The sequence below is a fragment of the Poecilia reticulata genome, linkage group LG15, assembly GCF_000633615.1.
Source record: "Poecilia reticulata strain Guanapo linkage group LG15, Guppy_female_1.0+MT, whole genome shotgun sequence".
NCBI classification, from domain to species: Eukaryota; Metazoa; Chordata; class Actinopteri; order Cyprinodontiformes; family Poeciliidae; genus Poecilia; species Poecilia reticulata.
In genome coordinates, this window is record NC_024345.1 from 15682817 (window position 1) to 15705221 (window position 22405).

Sequence of the window (22405 nt, forward strand, 5' to 3'; positions counted from 1 at the left end):
TGTGTACAATGTCAATGTTTCAAAGATTGCTAATAAAGATTGCTAATAAATTCAACGGAACTTTAATTTGTGCCAAAACGTTGCTGCAGTAAAATAGCGGTTTTCTTTTTTACAAACGGAAGCTTTCGCGCTTAACGCTTGTAGTGAGTTTCGTTTAAAAAAGGATAACTCAGAAGAATAAGGCCACATTTTGATAGCAGCCAACGTTTTCAGGTAAAAATTAAATAACCAATTTCAATGGGTTTCGTTTGAAACAGTGCTAAAAACCTTTACATGTTAAATTTCCAGAATAGCACCGGTAGCGTTAGCTTAATTTGTTCAGCTAGCTAAATCTAATGCACAATAAGACTGACTGACCGAGAAATTATATATATTTTTATAAGATCAAGACAGGCAGAAAAGAAGCACTTATCAGATCGGAAAATTATCTTCTTTGGGTAAATAAAAGTCTCATTTATTTACAAAACGGTTGACTTTCAGTTGTTTACCCAACCGGAAGTCTCGAAAGTCAACCGTTAGCTTGTTTAACTTGCAGAGGTTAGTTAAAAACAAGTTTGTCTATGGGTCACTTACGTTTATGTTTGTAAAAATTAGGCTTTAAAAATGATTGTTTTTGCTAATCTATCTTCTAGAAATAATTTCAGATGAAATCAGGTGTTATGTTTTAGAAATATTATCAGTGTTGACTTTTTGATTGCTCTTTATAAGACAAACAAAGATTCACTAACTCCTGGTGAAACATTCATTGCCTGGTATGCACTGCCGAGTTACTGGTACCAAAGGTTAAAGGTTTAGAAGAGTTGCTTTCAAAACTACTTAAACTTTCCTTTTCTGTTCCTGTGATTTAAATTACTTTGCATGACAAAGCTTTGTATGTTATGTATATATGCTATTCTGAGAAATAAGCGCTTGTAAATTACAGTGAAACTTAGAGGGTTTTCATTGTCTTCAGTATGTGTTTCAAAATAGCAAATGTTGCATTTATGACCTGTAATAATCAACTATTATATTATTTAATTAGCAGTAGAAATACATGTTGACTTTTTTGTTTTAAATGAAAACGATTACATAATTTTACACATTTTTGTGTTTGTCTTAGGGTACTATGACGTAGTCTTAGGGCCATTGTATGTATAAAAAAACAAAAGAAAAAATTGGAAATATCCTCCATAAATATCAGAATTTTTTTAGATTAATTTTACATTTTATTGACAAGTAACTTGGACATGCTGTGTTGTTGAAAAGTATTAAATTTGCAAGATAAACATTGAAATTTCCCATTGTTAGATGCATATATTTATCATATTAAAACTAAGGTATCTACTGAGCTTATAAAATCACTTTCTGTTTCTTTTGCAACAGAAAGTGAAAGAAGTCTTTGAATGTATCAGTGGTAAATTTAGGAGACGCATAACTGGATATTTTCCAAAATGTAAGGGTACCTGCCGGGTTGTGCAGATGCATATCCCCTACATTTACCTCTGCAATCTTAGTTGGTTTCTGGCAGTTTTTTGTCCCAATAATCTAAGTAAACTTCTGAACTTTTTCTGATAACTTTAAGATTTTTTCTGACTTTACAGTATGAGAGAGTGTCCTAGTTTTAATGTTGTGAACGAATGCCTTAAGTCATGGAAAATTGCTGATTTTTTTCGAGCAATTTTTCTACATCAGAAAATATGCTAATTTCTTCCTGTAAATATGTGAAACTAATGTCAAAATTTCTGAGAGATTTTTTGGGCAGAAATGTACTCATTTGTGGCCATTCTTATTCTTTTGTTTCTTTTATCTACAATGGCCCTGAACAGGATATTTTTGTTGTTTTTTTTTTTGTTAAGATATTATCCTGCTGGAGTTTCATACTGCCCCCTACCTCGCTCACTGATAATTAAATTATCTAAATGGAGAATTAAGTAAAAAAACGAGTAAAGGTAATGCAACAAAAAAGAAAATCGCAAAGACACCAATAAGACCAAGATACCAGGCTACGCATTAGTCAAATGCCTTTGTAGCATCCGAAAGCACCTGGTTGCTTTACCTCAGGTTTCTAGATAAAACGTAATATTGCAAAAGGTGCTTTGAAATACAACAGCTTTGTGGTAGTACTACGACAATGTGGATGTTTTTGTGTTTTCATATTGACAAAACACAGCATCTTCCAGTCTCCTATTGTTCTACTGGCTCTTATTCTTCTTATCAGGTAATAGAGATGACAGCCTATAAAAGTAATGCCTCACTCAAGAAAAAACTCAGCTTTGAGCTCGTGAGGATCATCAGCAGCTTAAAGAAGGAGAATATCCAGCTGAAGAAGACTCTAGCTGAGGTGTCCCATCATCACGCCGAACATAATAAGCTTGTGGAGGTAAGCACAGCGAAGTTTAATTAGGTTTTAGCTATTGTTGGAAAGATCTTCTGAGAGTCTGGTTATATTGTTTATGTTAATATTTGTCTTGGCTTTTTAAACCACTTTTTTTTGCTGTTGACCTGCTTACAGAAACTCCTCACTCTTGAAACTCTGCAGCTCGAGAGTCGTCAGCAGCTTCCAGCAAGAGATGAAAAAACAACTTCGACCTCAGAGGTAGGGGGTCGCAGGTGTTCACATTTTTTAACATCGAGGTGAGCACGATAAAAGTCGAGTCGACACCGACTAATTGCTGCGATGTCACAGAAAGAGGAGGAGAAATGTTTCGCAGCAGTGTGAAATATTTGAGGTATAACAGCAAAACTGCTGTACTAAGTTATGTTGCTCTCATCTTCTCCTAAGGGAGCTCTTGTCTTACTTGATTTAAACCACTAGATGGCAGCAGTTTTTCTTTCTCTCTGATTAATCATGCCTCATGTTCGTTTCTATGAATTTTCACAGATTTTCCTGTCGCGCGGCTCGTTTTTCACTGTTGTCGTTGAAATGATGTTGACGTTAACGGTGGATTTTTGAAATGTGCAACGCTCTGTGTTTTCTCTTGTCTTGTAGGATCCCCCGTCATTCTCCAATGACGAAGCTGTCTCACATCTGCAGCATATGCTCAACGATGCAAGTGTTGTGAAAATTACTTTGCTCGCTTTAGTTTTTCATGTGACAAAGCATGACTGGGTCAGATTCATAGCATGTCGCTAAGTATTTGTGCTTCACATTCCTCTCCTCGTCCAGCTGCCTCTTTGTGTTCTTCTCATTCATTCATTTATCCGATCCTTCAAGGCTTTGGAAAAGAACAAGCAGTGGCTGGAATATGACCAGCAGAGAGAGGCCTATGTTAGGGCAATTCTGGACAAAATGTTATGGCTGGAGAAGCATCTGAATGAAACCAACCAGGCCCACTCAATGCAGCACAATGAGGAGCATTCATATGGTGAGTCAAAGGGACAGTGGGCAGCAAGTATTCAACAACAGAGGGCAGCCTACTATCACAACTAGGGTTTCTAAGACATCTAGATTGTTTTGTAGTATCCCATAGAGACAGTGATTATTACCATCTGCAGCATTTTGTTTTCCAAGATGACATAGTTTAATAGTGCGTAGTAAACATGTTTAACAAGTTCCGTTACTTATCTTTCTGTTGCCTTGTAATCCTTTCAACACAGCAGAGGCAAAAAGACAGGTTAAAGAAATCTATGAAAGCCTCGTGAAAGAGGCTGATCTCTGGCTGGACATGCTTAAAAAACAAGTTGAAGTGACTCATCAGGAGCTGATCATTGCTGAAAAAAGGTACGCGTGCGGCAAAATGAGACACTTTCAGCCCCGTCTTAAACAGGGAAGATTGCAAGCGGTTGTCAGCTACATGAGAACTCCACGTCTAGGTTCAGGGCAAGAGAAGAAGAGTTGGAGGCTCTCACCCACCACCTGAAGAGTGAGATGATAAGCAAAGGAAGCCCACAAGAAGAATGTCATAACTCCGAGGAGGAAGAGCAACAGCTGAGGGAGGAGACCCAAGAACTCCAAGCCAGGCTGAAGGAGGAGAAACGGAGGTCTACAAACTTTGAGCTGCAGGTAAATGCTCATGACATGTCAACTTATAATACAGTCCAGTTCTAAAAACTACAATGTTAGTAACGTGTTTGTAAAACCATAATAAAACAAATCTTTCCATTCATGTCAGAAAATGAAGGACTCTAGACCAGAAAACAAAAATCTCTGCTTGCTTCTCAGGCGAGCCTCTATCAGAGGTACATGTTAAACCATCACCATGCAGACCAGGAAAAGATTTCAGAGCTGGAAAGACAGGTAGGACGGAAACAAACGTTTTCTATTTGTCTCAGTTCTGATTTCTTTACCCACAAAGCATCTGGATGCTCCTACTCCATTTAGCCACAGATTAATTTTTACTCCTTCCCTCCATGAGGTTTTGCTTATAAACAAAAGAGCTTTGAAATGTTCTGCCGACACCGCTACACTTTTACAAGTTTCCCTGCACTGGCAAAAATGTTTTTAAAAATTCTAGATCAAGATTTCTTCACAAGACCTTGAGGATGCAAAGCGGGACTCTTCATATTTAAAGAAGCAAATGATCAGAATTCTGAAGAAGCTTCCTAGAGCGGAAGGCCTTTCCCCAGATCAGTCAAAGGTTGGCATGAATACGGCAAAGAGCTCAGATTGTAGTTCTTCTCTGTGATGAAACTTAAAGACGCTGAATTAAGACGCTTTGCTTCTCGGGTCAAAGTTAGATTAACGAGCTGTACGCTTCTGCTATTATTACCATACACATCCTTCTCACCTCTTACTGTGAAATCTGTGCTGCTTCGAGTCTCATAGGATAAGAATTATAGATTCTCCTAGAAGTCGGGCTCAACCTGATACTCCATCTGAACTGACTCTGTTGGCTCTGTTTGTGTCAGAGAGACCAGCAGGACCCGGACTCATGTGAAGAGGCGATGCCGCCCTCCTCGTCCCCGGGAGACAACCCGGTGTCCTCTTCTCGCACCAGCTTGCTGAATGAAAGCATCCTGGAGTGTCCCACCTGCCAGAATGAGTACCCAGCCAGCGATTACAGAGAGCTGCTGAAGCACCTGGAAATCTGCCTCGAGTGAATCTAACCCGTGAAAGCTCAGTTCTGTTTCTTTGTTTAGGAGTCACGGCACAAGTTCAATGCCTGCATGTCATTTTAGAACCGCAGTTCTGAAATGATTTGAAATTTAATTGAAGCGTTGTTTTCATTAATATACGTTTACCTGAAGATTTGTTCTGTTTCTTTGTGAAAATAAATTGATGTAAAATGACTGGATTAAACCTTTAATAATTGATTAGGCATGAAGCTGAGCTCTCTGTGTCCCCCTAGTGGAGCAAGCCTTAACAAAGTAAAGGCCCAAGTACCAGAGGTGAAGTGCCTTGTAAAATCTGTGCGTATAATTAATCATTCAAAGATCTAAAATGCTCTCCAAAGGGAGGAAGTACGTTGAAATAGCTGGAAATGAAGTTACATAAGTCACAGGACACTTGCCCCAAATTCCACTGAAAGAATATGACTACACACACTGTGAATGATGACATTTATGAAACTCCACCACCAACCAGCACAACAATGAAATCCAGTGTTCTCCGTGTAGTGCAGCAAAACTGAAAGTGAGAAAAACACTTTGGCTGCTCGGCTTGCCCAACCCGAGTCCGCATTTTTCCTCTGAGAAGAAGAGACTTCGTTCTTCCTGGCACAATACACTTGCATACCACTAAATATGACATCCAGACCACCGCTTCCCCCCAACCCCCCATCTAAATGCCCTGCTTTCATTTATACAGGCAGAACTGTGTTATCATGGTAAACTGGCACCGGGCATCTAATGGTGTAATCACATCAGGGACAGGGAGACAGGAGGTGGAGAACAGAGTGTATTTATTTAGAGACCTTTTAAAAAGCTTCTTCCCAGACGGATCTGGTGCGCATACAGTGGGTAAACATATTAATCCTACAACTCTAATGGGATCTGAAGAATTATGTGGTGAAGACTCCCAGAAGTCTTCTCGGCACGCATTGCTGGCAAAGAGGAAGAGGTCTTGTCAATGTGATGTTCTGCAGGCAAACGCAGTGGAACCCAAGCTGTGACGCATTTCAGCTGTTTGAATGATCAGAGCTTACGGCTAATAATAGCCGAGGGTTCCGTTTATCAGAAGATCTGCATGAATCCAATAAAGAAACTATTTTCAACACAGAATGTCAACCAGCAGAAAGATGTCTCCCTGGGCCGAACCATTTGCACTGATTATTTTTAATTCCTGCATTAGTGCATGGCGGGAATCCGCCTGCGACTTTGCTGAGGTGTTAAGGAAGTCTGGCTTTCTTTTCCAGCAGCCTTCATGCTCTTTATTGTTGGCGCTGAGGTATCTCATCTCCCTCCCAACATTACCTCGGAGGTATGGATAGTTTTGCTGTGTTGGCAGGTGTCAGGTACTGATGGAAAAAGAAATCAGGTTGTCAGCAGAGGAAGCACAAGGTGCGCAATAATTTCCCGGTAGATGGTGGCACTGACTCTGGACTTGATTCAGTGGCCCATCAGCATCAGGTCTCTTGGCTCCCATATTCATCTGTGTGTTACCTTTTCACTGCAACTGAAGCACGTTGGCTTCTGTGTTTCTACTCTCTTCCTCCAGACTCATGGGACCTTCATTTCTTAATGAAATGTTATGTTTACTTTAAACTGAAAAGAGAAATTTGAGCCACTGATAAATAGCTGCTCAATAGTCCAGCTCTTGTTCGTCTCAGCTTAGGTAAGACTTTTCTGAAATTTCTGGTTCTGAAGTGGATAACCCAGGGAGTGACGATGTTGTGGATTATCTCTTGAGTCCTTTTGTGTGTGGTGGCTCAAAAAAAAAATCTTCAACAGGGTTTGCTTTACAACCCAGTCATCCTGTTTATCCCTCTTGCTTGTGTGCATGTCTCTACCACACTTTTTCCTTCCACTCAACTTTCCATAAGTATGCTTGGTTACAGTACTCTGTAAACTGCCATCTTCTTAACCAATGACCGTTTCTGGTTTCAATGACTGCCTGCTGGGCAGCTGCACATTTTTGTATTAAAATATATTTTACTCATTTTGTATTATATTCTAATTGTCTGATAAACTATTTTTTACTTGGTCATAATAATCTAAATTAACAGAAAATAAATGCTTGAAATATCACTTTGTGTGTAATGAATCAATATGAGTTTGACTTTTCAAATTCAGTAACTTTTCTGATGACATTCTAATTTACAGAGATGATATTTTAGATTAAAATGGGGCCCTGGGGGGTTTTCTGTTAGCAGAACAGATGTCCGAAGGACTTCCCTTTCAGCACTGGTCTCAAACAGTATGAGCATCTTCTTGTCACCATGGCAACCGGGAAGAAGCCAGGAAATGCGCCAAATTAAGATATTATTTGTCTAGAACCAAGTGTTTAAATGTAACTAAGGCTAATGGGTTTGTAATAAGACAGAATGTTGCAGGTGCATTTCCATCAGTCTGCAACGATCAATTCTAACCCGCTTTTCCAAGCCGCTTCCCTCACGGACAGCTTAGGTAGCGTCTGCAGCATACAGGCAGCAATCCGCTGGTTCGTGTTGGAGTTTAATTTACAGTGATTGTCTGTACTGTACATGTTGATTGATGGAGGGGAAAAAATAAAACCAGATCCGCCTGCCCATTGGGCGGAATCCTCCAGGAGGTTGACATCGAGCGCGTAGCGTTGGCTGAAACCATAGGCGTGGTTTTTGGATAGAGATGCTCCGTCTGCTCCCGCTGGGATCCCCACCTGCCCTCACACCGCGTCTGTCACGGCGCCAGCTGGCGTTCTCCTCTGCTCCACACACACCACACCACACTTTCTGATTAGTTCTCATCTGTGCCACAGAAGATACACGCTCGTGTTTTTTTTTTTCTTTTTCTTTCTTTTTTTTTTTTTTTTTGTCCGGGTTGTGTAATTGCAGATCAGAGGGAGGGGGACTCCGGGTTCGATCACCCTCCACTCCCCGGATCGGCGGAGAAGAAGGCGCGCAGCCCCGTCGGTGGAGACAACAGGAGCGGACAGCGCGTCGCTCGGCCTCCTGGCAGCAGCAGCAGCAGCAGCAGCAGCAGCAGGGGAGGGAAGCACGGCGGAGACCCTGGTTCATGTGTAGGGCTGCTCGACGCGCAAGTCGTGCCCGCAGCGGTTCCCAAGGATGGAAAATACATGCAGAATACCCAGGAGGTGGCTCTGGCTCGGTTTACTCGTGGTGGCTTCTGTTGTACCTTCAGTGGAGAGCAAGAGAGCCAGGCAGCAGCGCTGTCCCATGTCATGCACATGCACCAAAGATAACGCGTTGTGCGAAAGCGCAGTGTCGATTCCTCGCAGCTTTCCCCCCGATGTCACATCTCTGTGAGTCCTTTTTTTTTTTTTTTAAACTAGTATATTGCTTTGTTTCAAACATGTGCGATCAGTGGCTTTTCTGCAGCAGCAACAGCACACAAAAAAAATGCATTCCCAAAAGGAACCGACTGCAATAACTGTTTTATTACAAGTCTGCTGTGGAACTGAACAGTGTTTTTTTTTTTTTTTTTTTTGTCGCATTTTACTCCCACAGATCATTCGTCAAGTCGGAATACACCGAAATCGCCAAGGAGAGCTTCATCCACACCCCTGCCCTGCATCTCCTGTGAGAAATCTCTTTGGAGCTTTGATTTAATTTTTTTTAATGATGTTTTTGTTGTTTGTTGTATGCTGTCATTTTCCTGTGAGCTTGATCAACGCCATGTTTAATTTCCCAAGACGTTTTCTTTCACAACACTTCAGACTGATTGGAAATGTTAGCACAGAAAGATTCCCTAGTGATGTTTTCTTACATTGTTGTTGTTTTTTTTTTATCATGGTAGGTTTGATCACTGCTCTCTACACGCAGACAAGTTTTACCACATACATGTGTGTGCATACATGCCATGTGGCACAGATGTATTTCAGGGAATTTCCTTCTTGATCTGAGTCATACTTTGGCTCTGACTGAGCCACTAAAAAACAACTGCGTAAGACTGCCTGCAGGAATCCTCAAAATGGTTTTCTTTAGGGAAGCATATAGTGAGCAGAGGTTTTCTCAATATGTTTTTGTCAGTACGTGACCCTAAGCAGTCAAATACTAAACACTGGGATCTCTCTGCACAGCCTGTTCACAGCAAACAACCTGGAATCTATAAACGAGGACGCTTTCCTTGGACTTCCTCATCTCGAATATCTGTGAGTTTGTGATAAAATCGTATGGCTGACATTCCTTCTACTTCCACAGTGTCTTCTTTGCTAATGCGCGTACTCCTTTTTTCAGATTCATAGAAAACAACCAAATCCAGTCCATATCACAGTATGCTTTCCGGGGTCTGAAAACCCTGGTGCACCTGTAAGTACATTTTTTATTTTTTGCAAAGGATGTAAAAACAAGAGATAAAAACGCTGACAAAGGTTACTGCGCAGCTTCTATTGCCACAGAGACATTTCTCCGAACAATGTGCAGCTGGTAAAATGATTAGAAAGCAAAAACATAACATCCTTGTTACGCAACTGCTCAACGTGTTTGCGTTATTCACACAGTGGCTCGCAAAACTGTTCATACAGTATCTGTTGTATTTACATTACCTTGTTACATTTTTACTACCATGTCACATTAGAAACGCTGTAACTTCACTGTATTGCTTGGGGATTTTGTGTGATAAAACATCATAAAGCAGAGCATAGCTGAAGTGGAAGGAAAATTAAACATGTTTTATTATTATTATTATTAATTATTATTATTATGTATTTACAAACTAAAGGTCTAAAAAGACTGGCATGAATTTGTAGTCACTGTCCTATTAATCACCTGGGGCCCTAATAGTAAACAGTTCATCTATGTGTAATTCAATCCAGCGGTTCAGGGAAGGCCTTTGTGATGAATTGAGTTTGAGGTGATGAGGATTTGAGTTGGTGAGACCCACGGTAAGTGGAGAAAAATAAGTTTAATGATGTCCAGGTACTCAGGTAAACCGACAGGGAGAACATACACAGGGAATAATCAGAGGAAACAAGAGACAGCTGGGAACAATGAGTGGCTAGACACGACACAGGGACAACATGAACTAATAATCAGACACAAAACCCACATCCTTACATCGATGTTTGTTAGAGAAGATTAGTGAACAAGAAGACCAAGGAATGCAGCAGTAGGTTCAGGGATTCAGTTGAAGAGACATTTAAGGGTTGAACCTTTGGGGGCACAGCAAATGTGTGGATAAAGGTGCTCTGGTATTACATGCTACAGTAATGAACACACCGTCTCTACGATAAAGCATGCTGGTGGCAGTATCGGACTGTATAGATTGGTTTTCTTCTGCAGTGACAATGAAGCTAGTCAGAGTTAATGTGGAGATGGATGGAGTAATAAACTGGATTATCTAAGAAGAAAACCAGTTAGATGCATTACTGGGTTGAAGGATCACAGGCCTAAACATGCAACCAGAGCTACCAGGAAATGCCTTAGATCAGAGGATATTTGTGTTAGAATCGTCTAGATCCAAATCTAACTGAGAGTTTTATTTTTGAAATAAAGTCATGGCAGTTTTCACCACATATGGAATACGGAAGCATTGCAGTCAACATAGCCCCTTAACACACCATCCCCATAGTGAACAACGGTGATGGCAACATCATGATATGGGGATGTTTTCCTTCAGCAGGGACAGGGAAGCTTGTTAGAGTTTATAATGAGATGTATTGAGCTAAATACAGAGCAATTCTGGAAGAAAATCTGTTGGAGGCTGAAGAGGATTTGAGACTGGGACTGAGGTTCAGGACAATGTTCCTAAACATACAGCAAAAACTAAAATGGAATAGTTTAGATGCTTATGCGAGATAGAATGGCCTTGATAGGCTTCAGGTCAGCTGCATTATTGGGCCTTGTGTCTCTCATCTTCCTATCGTCAATGCTCCATAGATTATGCGGTTCTGGTTGGGTCAGATTACTGGTAAATGAAGCAAAAAATGACCATGGTCATTGAACCAGCTTTTGGTATCATTAGCACTGTGGGCAGGTGGAAAGTCCTGCTGGGAAATAAAAATCAGCATGTCCATACAGCTTGTTACCACAGTGAAGCATGAAATGCTCTAGAATTTCCTGGTAGATGCATTGACTGTGGAGTTCAAAAAAGACAGTGGATCAACACCAACATGGCACCCCAAACCCAAACCATCTCGTACTGTGAAAAAAAAAAATCAGACGTTGGTCTTAAAGCAAGAGAGTCCTCTCTTCTCCAAGCCCTGAGACCTTGCTTTCTGAATGAAATGCAAACTTTACTTTCATCTGAAAATGGGGGCATTTGTATCCTCTCAAGGGTGCAGTTATCCCTGTTGAAAGTACACACTTCCTCCTTTCATTTTCTGTGAAAATGTTATAGCTTTTATTATATTTCACAGAATTTGGGAAGGAAAATAAATGACTGGAAATATTTCAGTGTGTGTGTAATGAGCCTATATACTGCAATAATTGACTTTTCAAAATGAATGATAAAAAATATTGAACCTTGTCTTACTATTTAAAGCTTGAACTGTATCTGTATTACATATACTCACTGCTTTGAAGTTACCTAATTTAGATAAAAAAACACGTTTTTTGTTAAAGATTAAGCTTTACAGTAAAATTACAGTAAATATGCTCTTCCCCCCCCCCATCAGGAGTCTGGCCTACAACAATCTGGAGACTCTCCCCAAAGATTTGTTCAAAGGTCTCGAGGCCCTGACAAAAGTGTAAGTATTATTCCTTGTTAAAGACAGAAACTAATAAGATTATACACTTGATACAATCTCTAATGTTGTACAATGAATGATGAGCTGTCCGTACAACTTTCTATTTTTAGAAATACGTATCATTTATTGCTCCTCCTTCACCGAGGTTTGACAAACGCGTAGGCAGCTGGAGCTTTTAGCGCCATTAAAATTACATGGAGGAAGAGAGAGAAAGGAGGGAGAGGGGCTGCAGGCTATTATCCAGTGAAGATGTTCAGTCTTCCTTGATGTCGATGAAACCTCAAATTGAGGACGTCAGAGAAAAGCCACCATCTGGAGCTTCAGAACGTTAAGCTCACTGTAGAACAGGAGGAGTGACGCTCTCAGATTTTCACACAATGGTTTTCTCCCTTCAGAGACTTGCGTGGGAATCATTTCTTGTGTGACTGCAAGCTGAAGTGGTTAGTGGAGTGGATATACGGCACCAATGCCACCGTGGACCAGATTTATTGCAAGGGCCCGGCCTCACAGCTGGACAAGAAGATCAATGACCTGTCGCCGCAGTCCTTCGACTGCATCACCACAGGTGGAGCTTTGACTCCTCACATTTATCCTTCTTTACAGATTTTACTTTACTTGTAAAGATGTTTTTTTTGTGTTTGTTTTCCCTCACAGAGTTTGCTCCCTACCAGTCCCTGAAATTTGAGTCCATATCAGTGGAAGCATTTTCTTTCCGGAACGACCAGTATGTCGTCTTTGCCCAGCCATTTATCGGGAAGTGTGGCTTCCTTGAATGGGATCACGTCGAGATGAACTTCAGAAACTTTGACGATGTTGACAGTAAGTAAAGTCAATCGGCTGCTCAAGTCTCAAACTAAAATTGGCATTAAAATGGGAAGCAACGGATTGCATGTTTTTCCAGGTACGTCCACTGTGATCTGCAAGCCTCTCGTCATTGACAACCAGCTGTTCATCATCGTGGCTCAGCTGTTTGGAGGCTCCCACATCTACAAGCGGGACACCTCTGCCAACAAATTCATCAAGCTTCAAGGCATTGATGTCTTGAAAATCCGCAAGCCAAATGACGTCGAGACGTTCCGGATTGATGGAGAGTCCTTCTTCGTCATAGCCGACAGCTCCAAGGCTGGCTCCACCACCATCTACAAGTGGAATGGCAATGGCTTCTACTCCCAACAATCCCTCCACCCGTGGTACCGCGACACTGACGTGGAGTACCTAGAGATCTCCTCCAAACCTCACCTGATCCTGTCCAGCAGCTCCCAGAGGCCTGTCATCTACCAGTGGAACAAAGCCACCAAGCATTTCGACAGACGAACCGACATCCCGGAGATGGAGGACGTTTATGCCGTCAAGCACTTCCAGGTCAAGTCTGATCTCTACATCTGCCTGACGCGCTTCATTGGTGACTCCAAGGTGATGCGCTGGGATGGCGCCCTCTTCAGAGAATTACAGACCATGCCCTCCCGAGGCTCCATGGTGTTCCAGCCCTTCACCGTGGGCAGCTGGCAGTACGCCATTCTGGGCAGCGACTACTCTTTCACCCAGGTGTACCGCTGGGATGCCAAGAAGGGCGAGTTTGTTCGCTTCCAGGAGCTGAACATTCAGGCACCAAGGGCCTTTTCTCCAGTTTCCATTGACAACCGTCAGTTTCTGCTGGCCTCCAGTTTCAAAGGGAAAACTCAGATATACGAGCATTTAGTCATTGATCTGAGTAATTGATTGTTTTTTTTTTTTTCTATTGAATGGTTAGTTATTTTTGTGATCTTTTTTGTGTACATACAAAAGTCTGTAATAGGAGATTGAGAGCTAAGTAACTCAGACATTTATGGTCCTAACTTTAGAAATTTATATTCACTCATTTTTAAAAATCTATCACAATTTCTGCATGACAAGTTTAAAGATAACAAATACGTTTCTCAAGCCAATTATTTGATTGAGAGGCATGTATCCTAGGTTAGGATTAGATCCAATATTTTCTCAAGACATAAATGCATGAAGGTCCAGAAGCTGGCCATCAACCCAACCCAACAAATCCAAAACTGGCCTTAAAAGGTTGACACCAATTTGTGATTAAGCTTTTACAGTATTTACCAGTTTATACAGTTATCCTCTAATATTACATAGTGATTTACAGAAGACGAAATCTCCTTTTTAAACTGCTAACATGTTTTAACTGAACAAATCTGCCGAAACACAATGTTTACATTTTTTCTGTCTTTCCATTTGTACGCTGCAAAGATTTGTAAAAGATGCTTTTGTAAGTGTAGAGATGGTCCAGGGCAGACAGGGTTGTGTTTGTTTAAAGACGATAGGATTGTGTTATGCAAAAAAAAAATTAAGAGAGAGAAAAAAAAAACATTTTCTAAGTGTTCGATACCGTTTTACCATAATCCTAAAGTTTAGGTCCAGAAGTTTACTTTAAATTTGTGGCAGATATCTCTGCAGTGGCCTCAAGTGTAGAGCTGACAAAACCCATAAACTGTAGGGAAGGATGGATGGAGAAACTAGAGCATAGATAGATTTAGGGATAATTCAGTAGTAGGCAAATGGTTATGCAGGCATATTGATGGATGGATTAAACTAATGCACAGGTGATACTGTTCATGGATAATGACAACTGGTTGGAATAATGTACCAAAAGATGAATGGACAGAATGGAGTATGGACAAATGAGCAAATGGATGGACCAATAGATGCACAAATAAGTGGATTTGTGAATAGTGAGCAAAAGAATGATAGAAGTATAGATCTATGGAGGAATATCTGGATGGACAAAGATGAATGGATGAACAATCATAAGCAAATGGACAGACTGATGAATGTACTAATTGAATAAAAGGATGGACAGACAGGCTGAAAGGTAGATGGACATTGAAACAATTGTACTGGGAAGAATTTGGATATACACATCTTTCAAGACTCAGCTTTGATTTTCTGCTCCCTTCCAGACTGCAAACACACCTGAATCTCATTCCAGGCCGAGTAGAAACTCTGCATACAGATATATTGTGAGTCTACCTGTGTATCCTTGCGACTTCCGTTTTTATCGTTAATGGTTTGTAAAGTGTTTAAAGTATTGAGCGGTTTTTCATAACTGGCAACTATTTGAACTATTTTCGAGCTCCTTTAAAAAGGTACTGAAATGAAAAAGAGACTGTTCATATTCTTTAACCATCATGTGCGCAAACCTCATCATTTGTGTCACGACTAAGATGAAAGTTATGTTACTTGGAGTCAATAAAAGAGTTGTTTCATCTGAGATCTTCCCGCATATTAACTTCAGCGTTACATCGTGAATGGAGGCGGCAGAGGACGTCTGCGCCAACCTTTCAGAATGTGTCGTGCAGTTGTGATAAAATGAGAAAGTAAATAAATACAAACAAATAAAATTCTTTTAATCTTCTCTGACAAAGTGCACGCCTCAAATCTACAAAGCAGCACATTACAATGTAATGGAATAAATACAACAGAAAAAAAACAACAAAAAAAAACGTAAGGAGATACACAAGTACCTGCACAATCACACGTTTGCAGCGAGTTTAAATCTGGCTCTTTAGAAAGGCTCCGCAGCAAAGCTTCAGTCGTCTGGCTCCTCGTGTCGCCAATCCTTTGGGTAGAGGCGTCCAACATGTCGCGTCCTAAAGCAAACCAGTTTAAAACCGTGCATCTTCCTTTGAGACTACCAAACTAACATGAAGGAAACAGGTGTGCACTCTCATGTTCATACACTTCACCCTGGAATACTTGTGCAACTGCAGCAGGGCCCCTACTGCAAGGAGAAAAATTAAAGTGAACATGTTTTCAGCCTCAACTGAACTTACAACTCAAGTTTGTGTGGTGCAACTTAGTGTTTTGTTTTTTGTTTTTTTTCCTCCATAGGCAAACATAACACAAAAAGGCAAAGGAACATTGCGTCCCTTCATTATCCGGAAAATAATTTAGTCCTCTTTAAATAAAACTGGAAAAACACTATTTTCAAATGGTGGTTCTTACAAAACAAGAAAAACAAAAAGAAAAAAGAAGGGATGAAATCAATTTCAGACAAAGAGAGGAATGCTCTAAGAGACATGATTTGTAGAAGGAAATAACTCAATCCCATGGAAAAAAAAGACAGTATTAACAATTAAATTCTGTACAGAACTAAAAATTAATATACAGTACAGTACCTGCAGATGTTATGCATACAGTACAATTCTTTTTTTTTCCTTTTTTCTTTTTTACATAGTTTTAGTACGAGCTCCAGCCTGATCTATATACTGCCTTAACATAGGTGAAAAAGCAATTAGCTTTAGCTTACAGTAATTTTAATGGTTATTCAGCAAGGAGAGCAGATCTCAAAGTATTTCGAAAAACAGACTGAAAACTTATTGCCGAATGGTCATCTTCAGTTGCATACTGCATGTGTTACGTAACTGCGTCCTTTAACGTGGAGCAGCAGGCTGACGGGGAGACGGCGTCGATGGGGAGAGAAGAGAGGAAAAAAAAAAAAGGCTAGGTTAGTTGGTTTTTGCTATCTGTCCGAGTCACCCTACCCTGTACAGTACATTCGCGGGCCAGAGCTGCACGTTAGCCAGCCGGATCCACCTTGTTTCTGCACGGTGGTGTGCTGGGGCTTCAGTGCTGATTTTGTCCTGTGAGTCAACACTAATCCAGTGATGGGATGAGAGCGTAACCAGAGCTCACCCGAAGGCCCGGGCGGTGTTCCATCTGCCGTCACAGTTTGAGCTCGTTGGCAATTTTGCAGGCGATGTTCTTAAAGGCGATGGACGTGCCCGATATCCTCTTGAAGCGCACGCCGTTGAGGGAAAGGCGGGGCAGCTTGCACACCTCCATCTCCCACTGGACTAGATTGTCCTGGCGCGCGTCGCCGTGAACGCAGAACAGCAGGAAGCGCTCGCGCTGCTCGTAGTCGCAGCTGTTGGCGTCCAGGACCTTACGGATCTCCCGCATCATGTCTGCGGGGTCCATGGAGGAAGTGGTCTTCATGCTCCAGGTGAAACGCAGCGAGCGGGGCTTGGAGTCCCGACTGGCGTCATCCTTGGTGTCGCCAGACGCACTCCTGGAAAAGCATTATATGGACAAGGGGAAAAAAAAAGAAAAAAACATCTTAATTAGGTCAAATACAGGCTCTCTCTGAAATGGAGATGAAATGGTTTTATTGGTTACAGAGATGAAGGTTTTATCCATTAAAAAAAAAAAAAGTCCACTAAAATCATATTTGCTGTCCATGCAGAAAAAAATCTTTTATTTGTCCCTCAGACAAAGATTGCCCAGGTGCGCCACAAGTAGAAGGCAGTAAAAGGAAATCTGTGATGTTTCAATCATCAGTGTAGCTGTATTTTGAATATTTGAAGCTCATTCAAGTTTTTTTCGGTTCTTCCAACATGCAAAAGGAAATGACACAGGAAGCCATCTTCCTCTTCCAGCAGCCACTTGTAGTGAATGCTAAGCTAGATATTAGCCAGATGATTAGCTTGTCAGGTTTGTCAGTATTGTAACTCAGCAGAAAAGCCCAAATAAGAAACACGTTGAGTGCAGCCATCTCCTCAGGAAGGGAAGCAGTTATTGGCTGTAAAATACCTCTGTATAAGTTATTTCTTATTCTCAAAATTAAATTTGTATAGGTAAACATAAATATAAGAATACAATTACAGATAATACGTGACTGAAATGATGAAAATTACTCCTACAAAAATTACATTAAAGCTGCAGGAATAATGTTGATGACTCTACTTTGAGAACAACAACTTCACCTGGTAATAATAGCACACTTAGCAAAATTTCAACACTGTGATAACACCAAAAACAGCGATGAATTTGAACAATCATGATACAAAAAAATTTAGATTATTGACCCTTTGAGTTCAAATCTCACCTTGGTGTTTCAGTCCTGGCACTGGCCTCGCCCTCACTGGGCACCCTGAAATAAACCCAAAATTCACTCGTTACATCTGAGCTAATGTCGACATCAAATCCCCCCAAACTCACCCACCAACCCGCCACCAGCCAACCGACTGCCAAAACCAGCTCAATCATGACTGAACACAGATGAGGGTGTCGGGCATCATGCCAGGAAAGAATCCACACTCCTGGGTGTCAGAGCTCAGCACACAATGAGATGACCTTTCATCAGTAAAGCCAACATAAACCATATGCATCATCCCATCTGTCGTAACACACCTTTCCTTAATCTCCACTGACGTGTAAAGAGAGGAAAAGTGCTTATGCGTGTACACAGCTCGATTTCTGTTCTATTAATCGTCTGTCTCAAGCTCTGCATGAAGGCAGGGGGGGGGGAGAGTAAGGAGAGGACAGCTCGCAACTACAGCCGTACACATATAGTGGCTTTAGTAGAGAAAGCTGAAGAGCCGTGAAGTCTGGTCATTAAGGCAGAGGACAAAGGGGGAAGAGATACACGGCATAACAAGGGTGTCGGTAGGCGAGGATGTGGTGGGCAAGTACATAAAGACGTTAAAACACACGGGTCGTCGTGGACAGAGAGGGTTTTATTTTTTCTTTTTAGTTATTGTTTTAGATGGGAGGAGAAGGAGAGGGACATGTGCAGCAAGCGTTATGTTCTCCTACCTCCGGGTCGACCTGAAAGACATAGCTCTATGCGGGGAGAAAAGGAGAGAAAGCTGTAAGCTATGAGCAAGGGGCAGCTTGAAAGTGACACTCGCAAGAAGAGGCTCAGGATGCTGGAACTGACAGAAAGCTGGCAGAAGGTACCCAATGATAGTTTAAAAAAAATAACAAAAAAGATGCACCGATGAAAAACTTTTTGGCCTATTTCATATCTTTCAATTTAAACCAAAGATTTTCATTTTTAGTCCATTCTGATTTCTGTTTACCGACAGCAATTTATGAAAAAATAACAGCAGACAACATATTTTTACTAGCCTTTTCTGCTGTAAGTAGTCATTAAATAAAACTATTGTAAATAAAAATTTGCAATACTTTAAAAACAAGGAAAAAATTATAGAATTTAGTATCTTGTATTCATGATCACCAATGTTGGGAAAGCTTTTCCAACTCTGAAATTTTGACAAGGTATTCAACAATTCCAAATTTAGCAACAAATGCACAATATATGCCAAATGTGTCACTGTTGCAATGTCAGTAATGCAAACAGCTGGTTGAACTGCAATAAATATTTGCTAAATAAGGGCCCCCCATATGTTTGTATATTTGTGATGTTTCACAAAGTGTTTTAGGAGGCTATTAATATACATATATATGCAACTGTATAAGAAAAGCATGTTGTTGAAATGTAGCCAAACACTCTACTCACTATCTGCAGATACCGAGTAGAGTGTTTGGCTACATGGGGTTTAGCTTTGAGATGAATACAATGCAAAATTGAGCAAATTTGTTTAAGGTCTCACTCTCTTGCTGTCCGCATGAACTACAGAGAAAATACTGTTGTCTTTTTAAATAGCTTAGTGGCTTCTATTCATTTAAACACCTCCCAGACATTGAAAACCTTATTCTAACTTAGCAAAACTTCCACAAGGAAGTGTTTTTGTTCCGCCATAGTAGACATGGTAGCACTTGAGGTGCATTAACTGATTAGAAAATGATGGATATTTCAGTTTCCAGCAAGCCTGACATCTGTCAGGGTCTTTTAAACTAAAGCTATGAGACTAAGGGAAGTTATCAAATGATTTCTTGGTGCATCTTTATTCAGCTAAAACACTTTTGCCAAAACTGTAAAACTGTTCTAGAACCCCCCCAAAAAATGCATATTAGTTGATAGACCTCACTGACCTGCGGACAAACTTTGAGGTGATCTTGCTGATGATTCCCGTGGACGTGCCCCTGCGCTGCTGCGCGAGAGCCCCCGTGTCGTGGGACAGCGTGGGCGAGGCTGGGGGGCCGTTGTACGTAGCACTGCGGCGGTCTCTGAGCTGAGCTCCGTGAAAGGTGCTGCGGCTGGTTGTGCCGCGGGGGAAGCGGTTCTTCTCGGGGGTGCTAATACTGTGCACAGATGGAGAGTTGGACGGATCCCGTGGAGAGGAGCTGCAGCACAAGCAGGCATTAATAATTGACACCTTCCTGAGGTCTTGCATCAGCCTGTGGCAGTGCAGATGTTCGGCTGCTGCTCACCTAGCTTTCAGCTCCGTGTTGTCGTCGATGGGGGGCAGCGTGCTTTTTGAAGGATGCCCCGACGCCGACATGGACTTAGTGTGACGGGGTCGTGTAGAGCTCAGTGCAGTGGAGGGCGTGCTGCCTGACACCTCTGTTAAACTGAAGGTCGAGAGCAGGGGGCGTTACCATGTGAGGACTAAATTGTCCATTGATAAAATAAAAAGAGTCACAAAGCATGTAGAGTAAGCTAGAAAAGAATAAACGAATAAACTCAGAGGGATAAAATAATCCTGTGGTTGTCTAACCTGCTGTCTTTGCCATTGGGAATAGCTGAATAGCGATCAGTGGAGGTTCGTTCGCACACATACGTGTTCCTGCGGGTCATTGAACCATTGGTCTGTTGGTGGACAGAAACACCAAGAATGATTTCATGGTAATCAGTATATTTACTTTTACACAAGTTACCCATCAGCCTGTTAATATGTATAAAAACAAGAAGACTTAACATTCCTTCTGAAAAAATAACAAAAACAATAACAGATTTATTTTTTTCTCATGAGAATAACTGTGTACTATTAAAAACATCACTAAAGCTACCAGTGAGGACTGGTGGGGCTTAGTTGCCATTAGTACAACATACATGTAAGGACATCCTCAGGCCTTAGGAACACATTCTCACACATTATGTAATATTCTTCATACAGAAACTAATGGTTTCTGTATGATTGTTTGCTCAATAACTTGCAAAATTGACAGTATTGAATCATTAAATCAGTGTCAGCAGTTAACCCTGAATCAAAGTCAAAACTGTGAAAAACTAATGTCTGAACAAACAACCATAAAACCACAGAAGAGAGTCAACTAATAATACCAGACAGTAGAGCCCCTCCTGCTGGTAAAGAATGAAATAATCACAGCTACTAACAATCTAGAGACCCAAAAGACTTAACCAGCTTCTGTCAGAACCACAACACCAAACAACAACTAGATTTATTTAAAAATTAGGCGCTCAGCAAAAGCTTGCAGATACGAACATTCAAAGATCCCTGTATAAAAACACATCAGAATGGATCTGACCCAGAAAACATCATATCAACCAAACATTAACATTATAACACCGGCAGAAACTCAAAACAGGTAACAATCATTAAATGTCATTAATACTAACAATGAATAAAAATGTAATCTTAGTAACTTTTATCCAGAGCAGCATTAGCATTATGCTAACCATCAAATAAACCCCTGCAGCTTTCATAACTGATCATCAGCAATAACTAATGATCACAGCTGACAAACAAAGCATACAACCTAAAAAAAGAACAGCTAAACATAATAAAACAGAAGCTGTAGCTTACTGGCCATCTGTAAATCCTCTGCATTGTCATTGTGGAGAATTTGGTCCAAGTCCTCCCCCTAATAGCCTTTATTAACTTTATCACCATGGCGACCCAAAGGTTTCCAGGGAAATTCCGTGTGCCTCAGAGACATTAAATTAAGTGAAGCTGACTGGCCAAATGTTTATTGTTTTTCCTTAGCAACCACACACGATTGGCTATTTAGCTTAGCAGAAAACTGACAGGTATCTGATGGGGGAAATTCATTGCTGAATTGGTGTCAGCTGATGGAAATGTTCTGTAAATAATTCAGATCATATTTAGGCACACACTATTAATGAAAACAGGCTATTTTAATAATGTTTATAAGTCTTTTTTTTTTTTTTTTCCCCCTCTCCACATTGGGGAGATAATACTTCCTATGGGACAGCTGCCACTTGTGAACAAAATGCAAGTAATGACACCTTTGTTTAACTTTTTATCAAGATTAAAAAGGTCAGACCAGCACAACTCACAAAACACAAACAGAACATGTGTGACAACATGAAGTAAACTAATAAAAAATATAAAAACCCATAAATCTTGCCCTAATCCAAGAACAAATGGTTAAAAAAAATGTCATGCTTTTAAATAGACTTATCAACATTATTCAGTGATTCTTAAGAATAGGGACAAAATGGGTTTTAATTTTCCCCAATTTTTTTTTATTTTTTATTTCTCAACCTTATGTATGCAAATATGATAAATAACGTTTTGGAAATGTAAAGATGCTAAGGTGCAGGCTCCCAGTTGCAAATTTTTTTTAAAAATTAAAATTTTAAGTCAATTTAGTCCTCACATTTTTAATGACCCTATTAGTGATGTTTTACTCATTTTTACAGACAATGCTTTTCAAGATGCAAAAAAAAGTACTTAAAAAACAACAAAAAGTCTATCTGACGGAGTTGACACTGCATGACGGAATTGACAGAACTGAAGGTGGTGACAAAATAGTGAGTAAAAAGAAAAACTTGATACATGTGAAGTAATGCAATTTATGTAAAATACATTAAAATGAATTAATTGCACATTTAAGTGAGACTTGTTAACAATTTCACTGAAAGAGTCACAAAAACTCGATGGAGTTGACATCTGACGGAGTTGATGAAAAGCCAAACTACCTCAATTTATATGATGTTATTCTGAAGGAGGCCATGTTGTAGCTCATCGGGTCCATGAAATCTTTACATTATACCAAAATTAAGCTTTTTTTTCACAAAATTTCATAAACGTTTTGTAAATT

The 22405-nt window shown here is 40.5% G+C and overlaps 3 protein-coding genes across 11 annotated transcripts in view; 2 read left to right on the forward strand and 1 right to left on the reverse strand.

The window, feature by feature from the left end:
- Nucleotides 1-63: 63 nt before the first annotated feature.
- LOC103476858 (centrosomal protein of 55 kDa-like) lies at nt 64-5232 on the forward strand. 4 transcript variants are annotated; one of them, XM_008429549.1, is made up of 10 exons: nt 65-213; nt 2198-2359; nt 2492-2575; nt 2969-3088; nt 3194-3344; nt 3580-3700; nt 3793-3982; nt 4142-4216; nt 4434-4556; nt 4828-5232. In XM_008429549.1, the coding sequence occupies exons 2-10, from the start codon at nt 2207-2209 to the stop codon at nt 5017-5019; spliced, it is 1209 nt and encodes a 402-aa protein (XP_008427771.1). In that variant the 5' UTR covers nt 65-213; nt 2198-2206; the 3' UTR covers nt 5020-5232. The 4 variants fall into 4 exon arrangements, with proteins under 4 accessions (XP_008427773.1, XP_008427771.1, XP_008427770.1 ...); XM_008429548.1 differs by having other exon boundaries at nt 66-213; nt 3577-3700; XM_008429550.1 differs by having other exon boundaries at nt 67-213; nt 2969-3028; nt 3577-3700.
- Nucleotides 5233-7221: 1989 nt separating this feature from the next.
- On the forward strand, nt 7222-14960 carry LOC103476861 (leucine-rich glioma-inactivated protein 1-like). Its single transcript, XM_008429557.2, has 8 exons — nt 7222-8317; nt 8523-8594; nt 9095-9166; nt 9252-9323; nt 11630-11701; nt 12097-12266; nt 12356-12520; nt 12603-14960. Exons 1-8 carry the CDS (start codon nt 8121-8123, stop codon nt 13418-13420), a joined length of 1638 nt encoding a protein of 545 aa, XP_008427779.1. The 5' UTR covers nt 7222-8120; the 3' UTR covers nt 13421-14960.
- Nucleotides 14961-15075: 115 nt separating this feature from the next.
- mark1 (MAP/microtubule affinity-regulating kinase 1) overlaps nt 15076-22405 on the reverse strand; it is a 41400-nt gene continuing 34070 nt past the window's right edge. For 2 of the 6 annotated variants that reach the window (XM_008429555.2, XM_008429552.2), the window contains exons 14-19: nt 20095-20186; nt 19808-19948; nt 19469-19720; nt 18287-18313; nt 17577-17621; nt 15076-16760 (exon numbers count right to left, since the gene is read on the reverse strand). In XM_008429555.2, coding sequence (XP_008427777.1) covers nt 16415-16760; nt 17577-17621; nt 18287-18313; nt 19469-19720; nt 19808-19948; nt 20095-20186 — 903 coding nt within the window. In that variant the 3' untranslated portion in view covers nt 15076-16414. The remainder of the gene's footprint in view (nt 16761-17576; nt 17622-18286; nt 18314-19468; nt 19721-19807; nt 19949-20094; nt 20187-22405) is intronic. The other 4 variants (XM_008429556.2, XM_008429554.2, XR_535557.2 and 1 more) reach the window with 3 other exon arrangements.